General features: G+C 43.9%; 1 protein-coding gene across 2 annotated transcripts in view; it reads left to right on the forward strand.

Moving 5' to 3' along the window:
* Nucleotides 1–14,572, forward strand: part of FER1L6 (fer-1 like family member 6) — a 285,773-nt gene that overhangs the window by 78,631 nt on the left and 192,570 nt on the right. For both annotated transcript variants that reach the window (XM_040354933.1, XM_040354934.1), the window contains exons 4-6: nt 5,279–5,333; nt 5,439–5,570; nt 13,700–13,762. In XM_040354933.1, the coding sequence (XP_040210867.1) occupies nt 5,279–5,333; nt 5,439–5,570; nt 13,700–13,762 (250 nt within the window). The remainder of the gene's footprint in view (nt 1–5,278; nt 5,334–5,438; nt 5,571–13,699; nt 13,763–14,572) is intronic.

Genomic DNA, 14,572 nt, shown 5'->3' on the forward strand with positions numbered 1-14,572 from the left:
AACGAGTCTTTACTGAATGACCCTGCCTTCGAAAAGGAAATCGAGCGAGCCATAAAACAGTTTTTTGAGGAAAACTCCTCGTCGGTCTCCTCTCCGGTGACACTGTGGGCGGCCCATAAGGCCACCGTGCGGGGAACGCTTATACAGCTTTCCTCTAAGGTTAAGAGGGAGCGTGAACACACGATTCGGCAGCAGGAAGGTGAATTGCGTCGGGTAATGCGTGAACAGAAGTCTAACCCACACCTCGATTTTAGAACCCAAATAGACGAGGCGCGTACGGCTCTGAACCTGAGCCTTACTACAAAGGCGGAGAAATATCTTAGGTGGTCACACCATAGATTTTATTCTTTGGGCGATAAGCCGAATAAACTACTGGCGAGAAGGTTGACCCCTAGGCCATTTAACCCCGCTCTTCCCAAACTGAGACTGAAGAATGGCCAGGTTACCCAGAATCCCCACAAGATCCTCCAAGAGTTTGCCGATTTCTATTCTAAACTGTACGAATCTCCAGGGGACTTTAGCAGGACTCAGGCAGAGGCTTTTTTGGGTAATCTTTCTATCCCCAAGTTATCTAGCGACCACGTGGAATTGATGGAGGCAGAATTCACAACGGAGGAAATTGTGGCGGCCATTAAGTCTCTGAACCCTTCTAAATCACCGGGCCCGGACGGGTTCTCGGGCCACTACTACCGTAAATATGCGGAAATCCTAGCTCCGCATTTATGTGCCCTCTTTAATGGTTTACGCGGAGGCTCCCCCCTCGCGCCACATGAGAATAGGGCGTTTATACATGTCATCCCTAAGCCCAACAAGGACCATAGCGACTGCTCAAACTACCGCCCGATCTCGCTGATCAATGTCGACCTTAAGCTCCTGACGAAAATATTGACCACCCGAGTGAACTCATTTTTAGCACGATACATACACCCTGACCAAGTGGGATTTGTCCCCCATAGACAGGCCCCAGACCAGACTAGAAGAATCATAGACATCATATCTGCGCTAAACTCGGGCTGGGATGGGGGAGGACAGAGAGGGGCTTTACTACTAGGGTTAGATCTGCAGAAGGCGTTCGACTCACTATCCTGGGATTACCTTTTTTTTATTTTAGAGAGATATGGGTTTGGGTCACATTTTCTGACGACACTTAGAACAATATACAACGCTCCCGTTGCCAACTTGGTGGTCAAGGGCTATAAGTCTCAAGACATCCCTATACATAGAGGGACCCGACAAGGCTGCCCACTGTCCCCAGTGTTGTTTATCTTGGCTTTGGAGCCCTTGGCGACCAAGATTAGAGCACATCCGGACATATTGGGGGTCTGCTGTGGGGGACGGGAGCATAAATGTGCGCTGTTCGCGGATGACATACTGATGCTCCTCTCCTCTCCGGTTACCTCCTTGCCAATCCTGAAGGGGGTACTGGGACATTTTGCGACGTTTACGGGTTTGCGGGTAAATCATTCCAAATCCCAGGCTCTCGGTGTCTCCCTGAGGCCCCACATAGTCCGAGCCTTGCAAGGTCAGTACACTTTTAGATGGCAAGAGGAAGCCCTCCCTTACCTGGGTATTTATTTAACACCTACTCTTACTACACTATATAGGAAGAACTATCCCCCCCTGTTCCGCAAGTTGTTGGAGGACCTTCAGAGGTGGTCAACTAAACCCCCGTCATGGTTCGGTAGGCTGTATTCGGTCAAGATGATCATCTTGCCTAAGGTGTTGTACCTATTTAGAACTCTCCCATTAGCCGTTGTGAGTGCGGATCTTAGGAAGTTTCAGGCCAAACTACTCGATTACATATGGGACCATAAGAGGCCTAGGGTGAACAGGAAAACATTATACACACCTAAATCGGGAGGAGGATTAGGTATGCCGGACCTCCTTAAGTATTACCACTCAGCCCAGTTGGCTCAGCTGATCCGTTTTCACACGGGTCGATCCAAACCGCTTTGGATGGGATTGGAGTCTTCCTTGATTCCAGACAGAGAGATCAGCCACCTGATGTGGCTGAGGGGACGGAATAGGCCGTCTGTGATGTGTCCGTCTCTGTCATTCTCCCTGAGCCTCTGGGATCGCCTAGCAAAAACATATCAATTTAAATCACCACACACCCCGATGGCTTCACTATTCCACAACCCCGAGTTCACCCCGGGTCTCCGGCCCCAGGACTTTAATTGGTGGATCAATAAGGGTCTACTGAGGATAGGGGATCTATGCGACCACAAGGGGGCTTTGTCAAAGTCGGTTCTACAGGAGAGGTATGATCTTCCAAAAGCTGAATACTTTCGATACGCTCAGATTGCTCACTTTTTGGGGACTTTGAACCGCTCTTCGGACCTCTCCACATCAACGGCTATGGAACAACTTTGTAGAACCTTTGACAAACACTCCGGTCACATATCAATAATCTACAGCTTGTTGTCCTCTAATACTCAAAAGTTGGTTTATATGCAAAAGTGGGAACAGGATCTTGGCACGGCTCTTGAAATGGCGGAATGGAGCAAGCTGATACAGGGGGCGTCTAGATCCTATATTAACACCTCTTTAATTGAGGCCAATTACAAAGTGTTGTTACGGTGGTACATGGTCCCTGCGCGAATAGCCACCTTTGTCCCAGGGGCGTCTCCGCGGTGCTTTAGAGGGTGCAATGAGGACGGCTCCATGTACCACACTTGGTGGATATGTCAAAAGGTGAGGCGATTCTGGATACGCACCTACAATTTTATCTATTCTATAACCCAGGTGAACCTCGTTAAGTCGCCTCTGCATGCACTGCTGGGACGCCCGGTGGAGGGTACGTCAAAGTACTTGAAAAAACTGATAGCTTTTATTTTTGTGGCAGCTAGAATTTCCATCGCCAAGTCATGGAGATCCCCCACTGTCCCTTTTTGCCTCTTGAAGTCTAAGTTGTCATGGATCATGGTGAACGAGAGGTTGTCAGCCATTCTGAATGACAAAGTCAAGGTTTTTGATAAGGTGTGGGATCCCTGGATCACTTACCTCACGAATGTACACTGATCCAACTCAAGGCTGGTGGATGGGGATGCGCCATCCCTCCCCCCCCTTTTTTTTTTTTCTCTTTTTCTTGTTTTTTCTTTTCCCTTTTTTTTTCCCTTTCTCTCTCGCTCTTCTTTCCCTTCTCCTCTTCTATCCTTTTTCCTCCTCTTCTTCCTTCCTCTCTGCTCTACTACTGATATGTTACCAATTCAGAGGTAGTGGGCTGGGGTATGTTGGCCCTTTGGGCCTGGATAGCGCCACAACTGGGGGATCCCGGGCTAAGTTGACGATTATCCCTGTTAGGAGATGGTTCTGGGGGGAACGTTATGGATACTGGATACTAGAAATGTAACTGTTATGTGTAAATATGCAATAATCTGTATTGGATTGATGGCCCCCCAGATGTGGACTGCGGGTGCATATTTTCCCTCCCCCCCCCGCTCCTAACTTTCTTTGTATACCCCTCTCCCTGATTTTTATTTCTCTTTGAAAACTCAATAAAAAATATTGGAAATAAAAAAAAAAAAATTCACCAAAATTCTACAAAAAAATTGAAAAATAAAATGTTTTACTTACCAGAAATTGCAGTTGCTATGTGGATCTTCCTAATCTGCCTCTTCCTAGTCCGCGGCTGGTCTTCATCCTCACGTTGTCTTCTGGGGAATGGTGCGCGCTGCCTTCTGGCAGCCGCCAATTCATACAATGCCGCAAGACTCGCACATGCGCAGTAGGAAACGTGCAGTGAAGCCACAAGGCTCCACTGCCTGTTCCCTTAGTAAGCATGGGGGCGCCGATCGAGGGATCGGCCTCAAGGGGGCCGACATCGCGGGCGCCTAGGACTGCCAAGTGTTCTTATTAAAAGTCAGCAGCTACAGCTACAATCGCGGGTGGAACCCCGCTTTAAGCGTATTGGATTGGAGGTAAGCGGGGGAGAATGGAGGGTCTGATTGGGTCCTAAGGCTGCTTTCACACTGATGCACACATGCATCATTTTTTGAACATGCTGAAAAACAACGTTTTTTTTTTCATGCCGAAAAATGATCGTGTGTACGCGGCATAAGCTTTTATTTTATGTTTAGATAAAATAGTGATGTTTTTTTTTACCTCAATCAGGTTCCTATTTCTGTCTGTGTCCCCCCAAAACCCCCCCCCCCTCACTTCTTGATTTATTGGAAAATCATTGCTTGGACAGAAAAAGAAGGGAAACCTTTCTATTTGGGATTCAGATACCAAAATAAAGCTTGTAGAGTTCTGGGTTACTCCAACCTGGTATACCTAGAAAGGCTCCATCTGGAGCCCGAAAAGGAGAAGCCTGAAGAATGTCCATAACATTCCATCTTCCCAGGGATGAAAATAGAAAACCAATTAGACCTTTGAAATTTGTCTAAACCATTTGTTCAGGTGGTCTTATCATTTAGTCACCACCTAACCAAAGGTTTTTCCATTGCTTACCGTATTTTCCGGCGTATAAGACGACTTTCTAACCCCTTAAAATCTTCTTAAAAGTCGGGGGTCGTCTTATACGCTGGTAACCTAACCTTACCTTATCCCAGAATCGCGGCCGTACAATTTTTAAAAAGCCGCGCCTCCTACGTCTTCTGTTCTGTGATAGGCGGAAACACTCAGCTTCCCAGGAGGCACTGTGTTCAGTGTCTGCCTATTACGGAGGCCCTCTCGTCCTGTGTTTAGTGTCCGCCTATCACAGAGGCCCTCTCGTCCTCGGACGAGAGGGCCTCCATGATAGGCGAACACTGAACACAGTGCCTCCTCGGAAGCTGAGTGTTTCCGCTTTTTACGGAACAGAAGACGTAGAAGGCGCGGCTTTTGAAAAATTGTACGGCCGCGATTCTGCATGTCTTGGGATAAGGTAAGGGCACAGTCTGGCATGTAATGGGGCACAATCTGGCATGTACTGGGGCACAGTCTGGCATGTACTGGGGCACAGTCTGGCATGTACTGGGGCACAGTCTGGCATGTAATGGGGCACAGTCTGGCATGTAATGGGGCACAGTCTGGCATGTAGTGACACAGTCTGGCATGTAATGGTGGCACCGTGAGGCAAGGCATGACTAGTAGAAAGGGGGTAGTCTTATACGGCGAGTATATCCCAAAACCAAAATTTTAGCTGGAAAATTAGGGGGTCGTCTTATACGCCCAGTCGTCTTATACGCCGGCAAATACGGTATTTAAAAAGTTTTCCGTAGACAAGGCAATTTAAATGTTGATAGGAAAATTCATGCCTAACATGTAATTACTTTTTTTATGGTTGATTCAACAGGTCCAAGTTAGAGGCTAAGATTCATGAAGGAGAAACTAAAATCCAGACATATCAGGTTAGCACTTTGTGTAAACTAACAACTGTTTTGTCAGTAGGAAGAAATCCCATCACCATCATGTCACCAACATGCTGCTCATCAATATATTTGTTTTCTCAACAGATTGCCATAACTATCACAGAAGCCAGGCAGCTGATTGGTGAAAATATTGACCCAATCGTCATCATAGAAATTGGAGATGAAAAGAAGCAAACGGCAGTAAAAGAAGGGACAAACGCTCCATTTTTTAATGAGGTGATTTTCAGATTGTGAATTCAAAGTGTTCGTTTCCAAAACACACAGGAAGGGGTGGCTATAGATCTATCAGATTGTAAGATATCTATGAGGATAAAAGAAAAACTTCTGGACAGCCACACTCCAAAAAATAATTTGCCTTCAATTGTAAAATATGATAAAAAAATACATGCCACAGCAGAACGGACAGAAGAGCTGACGCGTTTCACACTATTAATCAGTGCTTAATCATGAGCTATGATTAAGCTCTGATAGTGCGAAACCCGCCAGCTCTTCTGTCCGTTCTGCTGTCGCATGTATTTTTTTACCCCATTTTACAATCAAAGGCAAAATATTTTTTGGAGTGTGGCTGTCCAGAAGTTTCCTTTTACCCTCATTGATATACGCATTACCAGCACCTGTGGCTTCTGATTTGGAGAAGAGGTCCATTACAAACTGATCTACTTAGAGCGGTGACTGCCTTTCTCTATTTGTAAGATGTCTACTCAACTTTGGGTATGTGCCACGGGAATTTTCTTCAATCTTTCCCCATGCAATGGCTGATGTTATAAAGTGTGCATACTGTAAACATCCATCCCATTTTCCATGGAGAAAAGTTATTAATGTTTTAAATGTTACACACAGTGAATTCTAGAAGCCTGAACCAAAATTCCCTGTGTCAGTATGCGATGGTTAACTTACAATAACTCTCTGACCACTTTGCCAACCTAAATAATTTTCACATTGTTTGATTTTCACATTGTTTTTAAAGCGGTGTTCCAGACGCTGTAGCTGCTGACTTTTAATAAGAATAATTACATGTCAAGGGAGCCCGCAATGTCAGCCCCCCAGGGGCCGATCAGTTCTACCCGTTTCCTTCTGCATATGCGCGAGTCGTGCATCGCTTTCTGAATGGCTCAGTCGTTTTCTGGGACACACACATGTCCCAGAAGGCATCCAGCGAGCAGTAGCAAATTACGCCCCCGGGCCGCGGCGAGGCAGGGATGGAAGTACACAAGGTAATTCATTAAAGTTTGGAAGGAAAAAAACAATAGCCAAAAACGAGTGGTGGAGGGGTATTCTTTCCTTTAAGATCTAGTTGAAAAAATGGATGTAACTCGGCTTTTAAGGGGTTGTAAAGGTTCGTTTGTTATTTTTTAAATAGGTTCCTTTAAGCTAGTGCATTGTTGGTTCACTTACCTTTTCCTTCCATTTCCCTTCTAATAGGTAGATTCAGAAAGAGTTAGGCTGGCTTATCAGTAGATAAGCCGACCTAACTCCGAATCTACGCCGCCGTATGTTTAAGCGTATGCTCAAACAGAGATACGCTTAAACATATCTAAGATAGGCCGGCTTGCGCCATCCTATCTTAGATTGCAATTTTTCGGATGGCCGCTAGGTGGCGCTTCCATTGCGGCCGGCGTAGATTATGTAAATGAGCTTGTACGCCGATTCACGAACGTACGCCAGGCCGCCGCAGTCGAATTACGCCGTTTCCGTAAGGCCTTAGGCGGCCTAAAGTTATTCCACCTATGAGATGGAATAACTCTGTTAAAGTATGGCCGCCGTTCCCGCCGCGAGGTTCGAATTTTTTACGTCGTTTGCGTAAGTCGTCCGCGAATCAGGAGTTACGTCGTTTACGTCCACGTCGAAATCAATAGGCCCGTACGGCGTACTTAGCCGCAATGCGCACTGGGAAATGTAGGCGCCCGGCGCATGCGTAGTAGCAACAAACGTCAAAAAACGTGAGGTCAAGCCTCATTTCCATACAACACGCCCCCCTCCAACCAATTTGAATTAGGCGCCCTTACGCCCGCCGCGATTACACTACGCCGCCCTAAGTAAGGAGGTAAGTGCTTTGAGAATATGTACTTTCCTCTCTTACTTAAGGAGGCGTAGTGTAAACACGCTAGGCTACGCCGACCTTAGTTTTGCGCGCCCCTACCTGAATCTACCCATAAATGTTCTTTTCTTTGTTTTCTTTGTCTGAATTTCTCACCAACAATGCACTAGCTTAAAGGAACCTAGAAAATAAAAAATAAACCTTTATAACCCCTCTAAGGATGTATATGGCTTTTATTTGATACATAGTTTTAACAAGTCCTCTGTTCAAGGTTTTATTATAAGCTGACAAGGACAAAAAAAAAAAAGCAAATTGGTAAAATATTTCAGATATTTTTGTTTAGTTTACACAATGTAATGCAATGTAATTGTGTCTCCCTCTCTGTACGCAACAATAACAGAGAGAAAAAAAGGAGCAGTTTTGTTTGTACAAAAAACCTCATGATCACCGTAATTGGTGGTCAAGAGGAGGTCAAGATGATCACATGACCAGGAACCATACTGTTTATTTCCTAATTACTTATGTGAGTCTTGTGGCTGATTAAGGCCTTCTTTGTTAGGAACCAGTGCTTTAAGTGGGCCGGAACGCGGCGGTACTCAGTACCGCCACTTCCAAAAATGGCCCTGGAGAGTACCAGCACCTCTCCGTGCGCCCAGTACGTGGGTTTCCGGTACCGGAACGCAGCGGAGAGCTAGCTACAGCATTGTAGTGGCTGGCCGGCGCTGGGCGAATTACATCGCGCACCGTCTCTCTCCTCCATAATGTCATTGGCTGGGCCGGCCATCAGCTAGTGGAGGGGGGCGGGCCGTGTGCAGAGTACGGCTTGAGCCGTACGTGCAGGCGCAGGCAGGGAGTTGACCTCACGTTAGGTGACGTCAACTCCTTTACGCGTGCCTGTGAGGAGCGATCAGTGCGGCGTGGTGAATGTGAGCGGGTGACTGGCCCTCCTAGGAGTCAGGACGGTGCAGCAAAGTGAAAAACACCGGACTTTGCTTTGGATCTGAACTTCTGAAGTACAGAGTACTGGTGAGTGTTTTGTTGCTACCTATGGCTGCTCACAGACTGATATGTATACACTTCTCCTATCAATTTATCATGGCTCGTTTCAGACAGCCATGCAGACTTGCCCTGTTATTTTCCTTTTATGTTTATTTTAAACCGTCTTGAAAAGTAGGAAGATGTTCATTGTATGATTATTGTTGCAAGCTTGCACATGGACTGCTCAGAGTGACTGATGAATAACATCCATTATTCTATCTATTTTCTGTGGTGTCTGTCCCTTGTCATGCTTTGTGCCCATTTTATCTTCTCTTTTTTTAGTTTCTGACATCATCAGCTGGTTTATGTAATTTTAGCAGAAAATGCACCAATATATGGTTTGCAATATATTGGTGCATTTTCTGCTAAAATTACATAAACCAGCTGATGATGTCAGAAACTAAAAAAAAGCATGACAAGGGACAGACACCACAGAAAATAGATAGAATAATGGATGTTATTCATCAGGGTATTTTCATGTTCAGTATTGGGGGGGGGAGCACCGGTGCCTAATAGAGTACCGGCACCTCTTTTGGCCCACTTAAAGCACTGTTAGGAACCTAAGGCTGGCCATACACAGTTTAAAAGCCAGCTGATTCAGCAGGAAGCGGATGAATTTGGATCCGTCTATGGGCAAGCTGTTTATTTCTCACCCGATCACTACTAGCGAGTGGCGACCATAGCTGCCAACAGTGATCATTGTATTGTGTCGGCGGGTAAGGCTCCCCGCCGGCAGAACACAATAGCGCTGCCAAAGGTATTCAACCCCTGGTTGAAGGAAAGAAAATTGCCTAATGTATGGCCTATCTCAGAGTAAACAGTTTATTACAGCTACTATAGTCACCTTAGATATATTTTTACATTGCGATCAAATACCCTCTTAAGTGTTTTTTTTTATGTTGGTATTACACTTGCCCTACTCCAATCAGTTGGGGCCATACCTATCAAAAAGGTGCCTTTAAAAATTAGAAATAGCTTTTTGGCTATAACCAAGCTAAGCTCCCTGTGGGCTCGTGGGTGTAAACTAGGGATGAGCCGAACACCCCCCCCCTATTCGGTTCGCACCAGAACCTTCGAACGTTCGCGCAAACTTTTAGAACCCCATTGAAGTCTATGGGACTCGAATGTTCGAATTCAAAAGTGCAAATTTTAAAGGCTAATATGCAAGTTATTGTTTGAGAACCCGGGTCTTGCCCCAGGGAACATGTATCAATGGAAAAAAAAGTTTTAAAAACAATAGTTTTTTTCTGCAGCAGCGATTTTAATGATGCTTAAAGTGAAAAAAAAAAATATCGTACCTGCTGGGTGTTACTATAAGAAAAAAGTAATTTAAAACTGCTTGCGGCTTTAAAGCGGGGGTTCACCCTATAAAAAAAAAATAAAAATTAGGCATAGTAGCGCGAGCTACAGTATGCCTGTATTTATTTTTTTAGCCCCGTACTCACTGTGCAATCATATATTGAAGATTCTGACTGCCCGCGGGGAATGGGCGTTCCTATCCAGAGGGAAGGTGATTGACGGCCGGCTCTGGCACATCACGCTTCTCCGGAAATAGCCGAAATAGGACTTGGCTCTTCACAGCGCCTGTGCATAGTCTGTGCGCAGGCGCCGTATAGCGCCGTGAAGAGCCGAGACCTACTCCGGCTGTCTTCGGGGAGCGTGACGTGCCAGAGCCGGCCGTCAATCACCTTCCCTCTGGATAGGAACGCCCATTCCCCGCGGGGAGTCGGAATCTTCAATATACGATTGCACAGTGAGTACGGGGCTAAAAAAATAAATACAGGCATACTGTAGCTCGCGCTACTATTCCTAATTTTATGCTAAAATGTTGTTATGAAGGGTGAACCACCGCTTTAATGTAATGTCTGGTCCCTGCAATATGGATGAAAATCACTGAGAAAAATAGAATGGGTCCCCCCCCCCTCTCCCCAGGTCATTAGCAGTATACAGGCGGTGCAAACAAGACAGGGACTGTAGGTTTGTTGTTAAGTAGAATCTGTTTGTAATTTTGAACTGGTACTTTTTTAAAGTGTAGCTCCATCCCAAAAATAAATTTTTTAAGCTTTTTGGAAAACATAGAGCAGTGAGTGCGGTGTGAGGTAGGGTAGTACTGTAGTGACGTTGAACAAGACAGCCATGCTATTATCAGCTATCACTGCTGTGGTTTTTGATGCCCCTCGGCCTCCTGACTGTGTTTTAAAGGTTCAACTTCACATCTATGCGATGCATCAGAGTATGTGCCTTGCTGCAAAACAGCCTATTAATTTGAGAATGAACTGCCTGCCACCCCTCAATAGCACCAAAGTGCATAGGCCTTTTTTTTATTTTATTTTTTAATGCCGCTGCACCAAAATGCATGGTGCTTTTGTTAGCATGCATTTTTATTTTTGTGATTTTTTTTTATTTACACACACATACATGTATATATATATATATATATATATATATATATATATATATATATATATATATATATATATATATATATATATATATATATATAAAATGTGTGTGTAAATAAAATACAAAAAAACACAAAAATGCATGCTAACAAAAGCACCATGCATTTTTTTGAGAATCGTGAGAGAATCGTGATCTTCATTCTAAGATTCTTTGTGATTCTCATTTTTCCCAGAATCGTGCAGCTCTTCTGCCTTTAGGAATTAATATGAGAAACACCAGCAAATCTAATGACGTAGCTTTAGGTGCACATTGAACAGAGGACACAGACAGTACACCACGTGAAAATACTGCAGCTAGCAAAATCACCTGCCTGCCAGTATATTAGGAAGAGCGGATCTATCTGAACTCAATACAGTGTACAGTATGGCTCACCGTTTCTTGTGCGCTGTGATTGGCCAAGCATGCGGGTCATAGTGCATACTTGGCCAATCATCAGCCAGCAATGCACTGCAATGCCACAGTGAATTATGGGCCGAGACACGGCACTCGAATTTGGCGCGAACGGCTCAAAACGTTCGTAATTTTACGAACGATCGAACATACGATGTTCGAGTCAAACGTGAGTTCGACTTGAAAACGAAGCTCATCCCTAGTGTAAACCATCTGGAATATGAATTTGTTTGCAATAAAGGGGTTGTAAAGGTGAAAAAAAAATTCCCTAAATAGCTTCCTTTACCTTAGTGCAGTCCTGCTTCACTAACCTCATCCTTCCATTTTGCTTTTAAATGTCCTTTTTTCTTCTGAGAAATCCTCACTTCCTGTTCTTTTGTCTGTAACTACACACCGTAATGTGAGGCTTTCTTCCTGGTGTGGAGAAAGCCTCTTGCGGGGGGAGAGGGCAAGCAGGAGTGTCAGGACGCCCACTAACACACAGCTCCTTTCTTTATCTGCAAAGTAGAGAGTGTCCTGACTTGCCTGCTCGCTCCCTCCCTCCTCAAGAGAGACATGGGGGAAAGCCTTGCATTACTGTGTGGAGTTACAGACAGAAGAACAGGAAGTGAGGATTTCTCAGAAGAAATAAGGACATTTAAAAGCAAAATGGAAGGATGAGGTAAGTGAAGGAGGACTGCACTAAGGTAAAGGAAGCTATTTAAGGAAAAAAAAAATACCTTTACAACCCCTTTAAGTTTCTTCAGTCTGTTTTGTACCTGGTTTTCTGTCAGCCACAGAAAAGTAACTTTTGGAACATTGTTATGACTATAAAAAACATATTTTCCATCTGTAAAACTTGAAGAGAAAAATCTATTTCATACATCTGCCTCCTCCCTGTTGTGTGTGATCAACTTCCCATGTTCATCTTTTAGAGGGTCAACGTGTTCTGTCCTAACCTTTTTACTCTTGGCATATTTGAAAAAAATATTGAGGTTTGTTTTACTTGTAGTAATGTGTTTCTTCTAATCTATTTTTGCTGTCCTGATTGTTCCTTTGCATTTCTTGTCGAATTGCTTGTTATTTCAATCCCCTGTTCACACCAGTGCGACTTACATAGTTTGTCAGGCTGAAAAATCTGATTTTCCCTGGATCAACTTTACCTATAAAAATTAGCATCCAGTTATATCAGTGGCGGCCCGTTGTAAAGGGTGCAGGGGCGCTGTCCCCTAATCAATACGCTCAGCCCCTGATCTACATGCAGGGCGCCGGATGCATGGATTTCAATAGGGTTTCTTTTTTGAAGCACATGATTAGAGCCTGAGGCTTCAAAAAAGGGTGGCACTGCGCCCTGAGCCCACCCAGTTGTATGACAATAGCGAATTAATTTTCGCTGTTGTCTTCCAGATTCTCCTCCCGGGTCAATCAGGAAGCGGCTCTTGAGGCCAATTGGTTCTCAGGAGGACCCACTTCCTATTTAGCTGCAAGAAGAAGCAATGGCCCCAGGTCTTCCCTGGAGCAAGGAGCAGCATCGGCCTTAAATGATAAGGCCACTGATTGCCGCCTTCCGTCTCCCGTGCGGGGGGAACTGAACTTTTAAAGCAATCTACTGAGCTGGCCAGAACCACCTCTAGAGGGAGTTTATTTCACATTTTCACAGCTCTTACTGTAAAGAAACCTTTCAGTTTTTGGAGATTTAATCTCTTTTCCTCTAGACGTAAAGAGTGCCCCCCTAGCCTCTGTGATGACCTTAAAGTGAATAACTAAACGCCAAGTTCACTATATGGACCCCTTATGTATGTATACATGGTGATCATATGTATGCTGTTCACATGGAACCCTTCTCTACTTCGGCCTTCAAAGTTCTCGTTTGAATATTTGCTACTTTCTCAAGAAGAAATAAATTCATTTATTTTAATCTTTCCTCATAGCTGAGCTCCTCCATGCCTCTCATCAGTTTGGTTGCTCTTCTCTGCATCTCTCATTTGACAGATCAAAGCCGCATGGCAAGTTGCACCCTATTTATGGCTATGGAACCGTTCAAATCAGTGCGACTCAAATTTGCACAGACTTTGAAAAGGTTCCTGCACTGTTTTTGGCGATTTCATGTGCAACTTGCCTTGACATCTGTGCATGAAATCGCAAAGATGTCAGCAAGCTGCACAAGAAGTTGCACTGATCGGTGGCTTTGAAATCATGCTGAAGTAGCATCGTTAACTGGAAGAAGAATGAAGTTTGCACGGACTATGTAAAGAAAAACTTGGGAAAGGTGACTGCAGGCCATGTTTAGCATTTTGCGTATGGTATTGGTAGTTTTCTGACTGTTATCTAAAATCACTCTGTATCATTGGTGTGTATAATATGGATGTATAATATCACATGGTACAAAATTATCAAAGCATGCAGAAAGTAACACATATTTGTCTTTCATTGGCAGTACTTTGTATTTGATTTTGTGGGGCCCCGAGAGCAGCTGTTTGACAAAATTATAAGACTCTCGGTAAGTATGACAATAACATACCTTAATGCATTTGTAATACACCCTCATGTGAAGGCACTCCTAGTGTCACCTAATATTTTTGCTGGTATGCATCATACCTGATGATGTTGTCCCTTTATTCACTCCTGGGTTCTTCAGTTTTTTTTGTGCCCCTTTTCTTACTGTCATCTATCTATCTATCTATCTATCTATCTATCTATCTATCTATCTATCTATCTATCTATCTATCTATCTATCTATCTATCTATCTATCTATCTATCTATGTATCTATTTATCTATATCTACTGTATCTATTTATCTATCTATCTATCTAATTCTACACTATATTGTCAAAAGTATTGGGGCACATGAATTTTAATGGCAAACCAGTCTTAGTCCGTAGGGTTTAATATTAAGTTGGTCCACGCTTTGCAGCTATAACAGCTTCAACTCTTCTGGTAGACATGTGCGTTCCCGTTCGTAACGAATGGATTTTCGTACGAATTTGTTAGTATTCGTACATTCGGATCAATTCGAACATCCAAAAAGCTGAAAGAACCAAAATACGAAAATTATGGCATTACAAAAAAGCAAAATAACGAACAAGCAAAAATACAAACGTACGATTGGACAATCTTACTAAAATACGAAACACCGAAACAGCAAAAGAACGAAAATGACATCTATAACGAACGATTTGCATTCCATATTTTAAATCCTTTGTCTGTTTGTATTTTTATTCGTATGTTCGTATTTTCATTTGTGTGTTTTGTAAATCCGTTTTTTTGTCTGTTCGTAAATTTGTGTACTCGTATCGTTCTTTCGAATGG

Source organism: Rana temporaria, chromosome 5 (genome assembly GCF_905171775.1).
Source record: "Rana temporaria chromosome 5, aRanTem1.1, whole genome shotgun sequence".
Taxonomy (NCBI): Eukaryota; Metazoa; Chordata; class Amphibia; order Anura; family Ranidae; genus Rana; species Rana temporaria.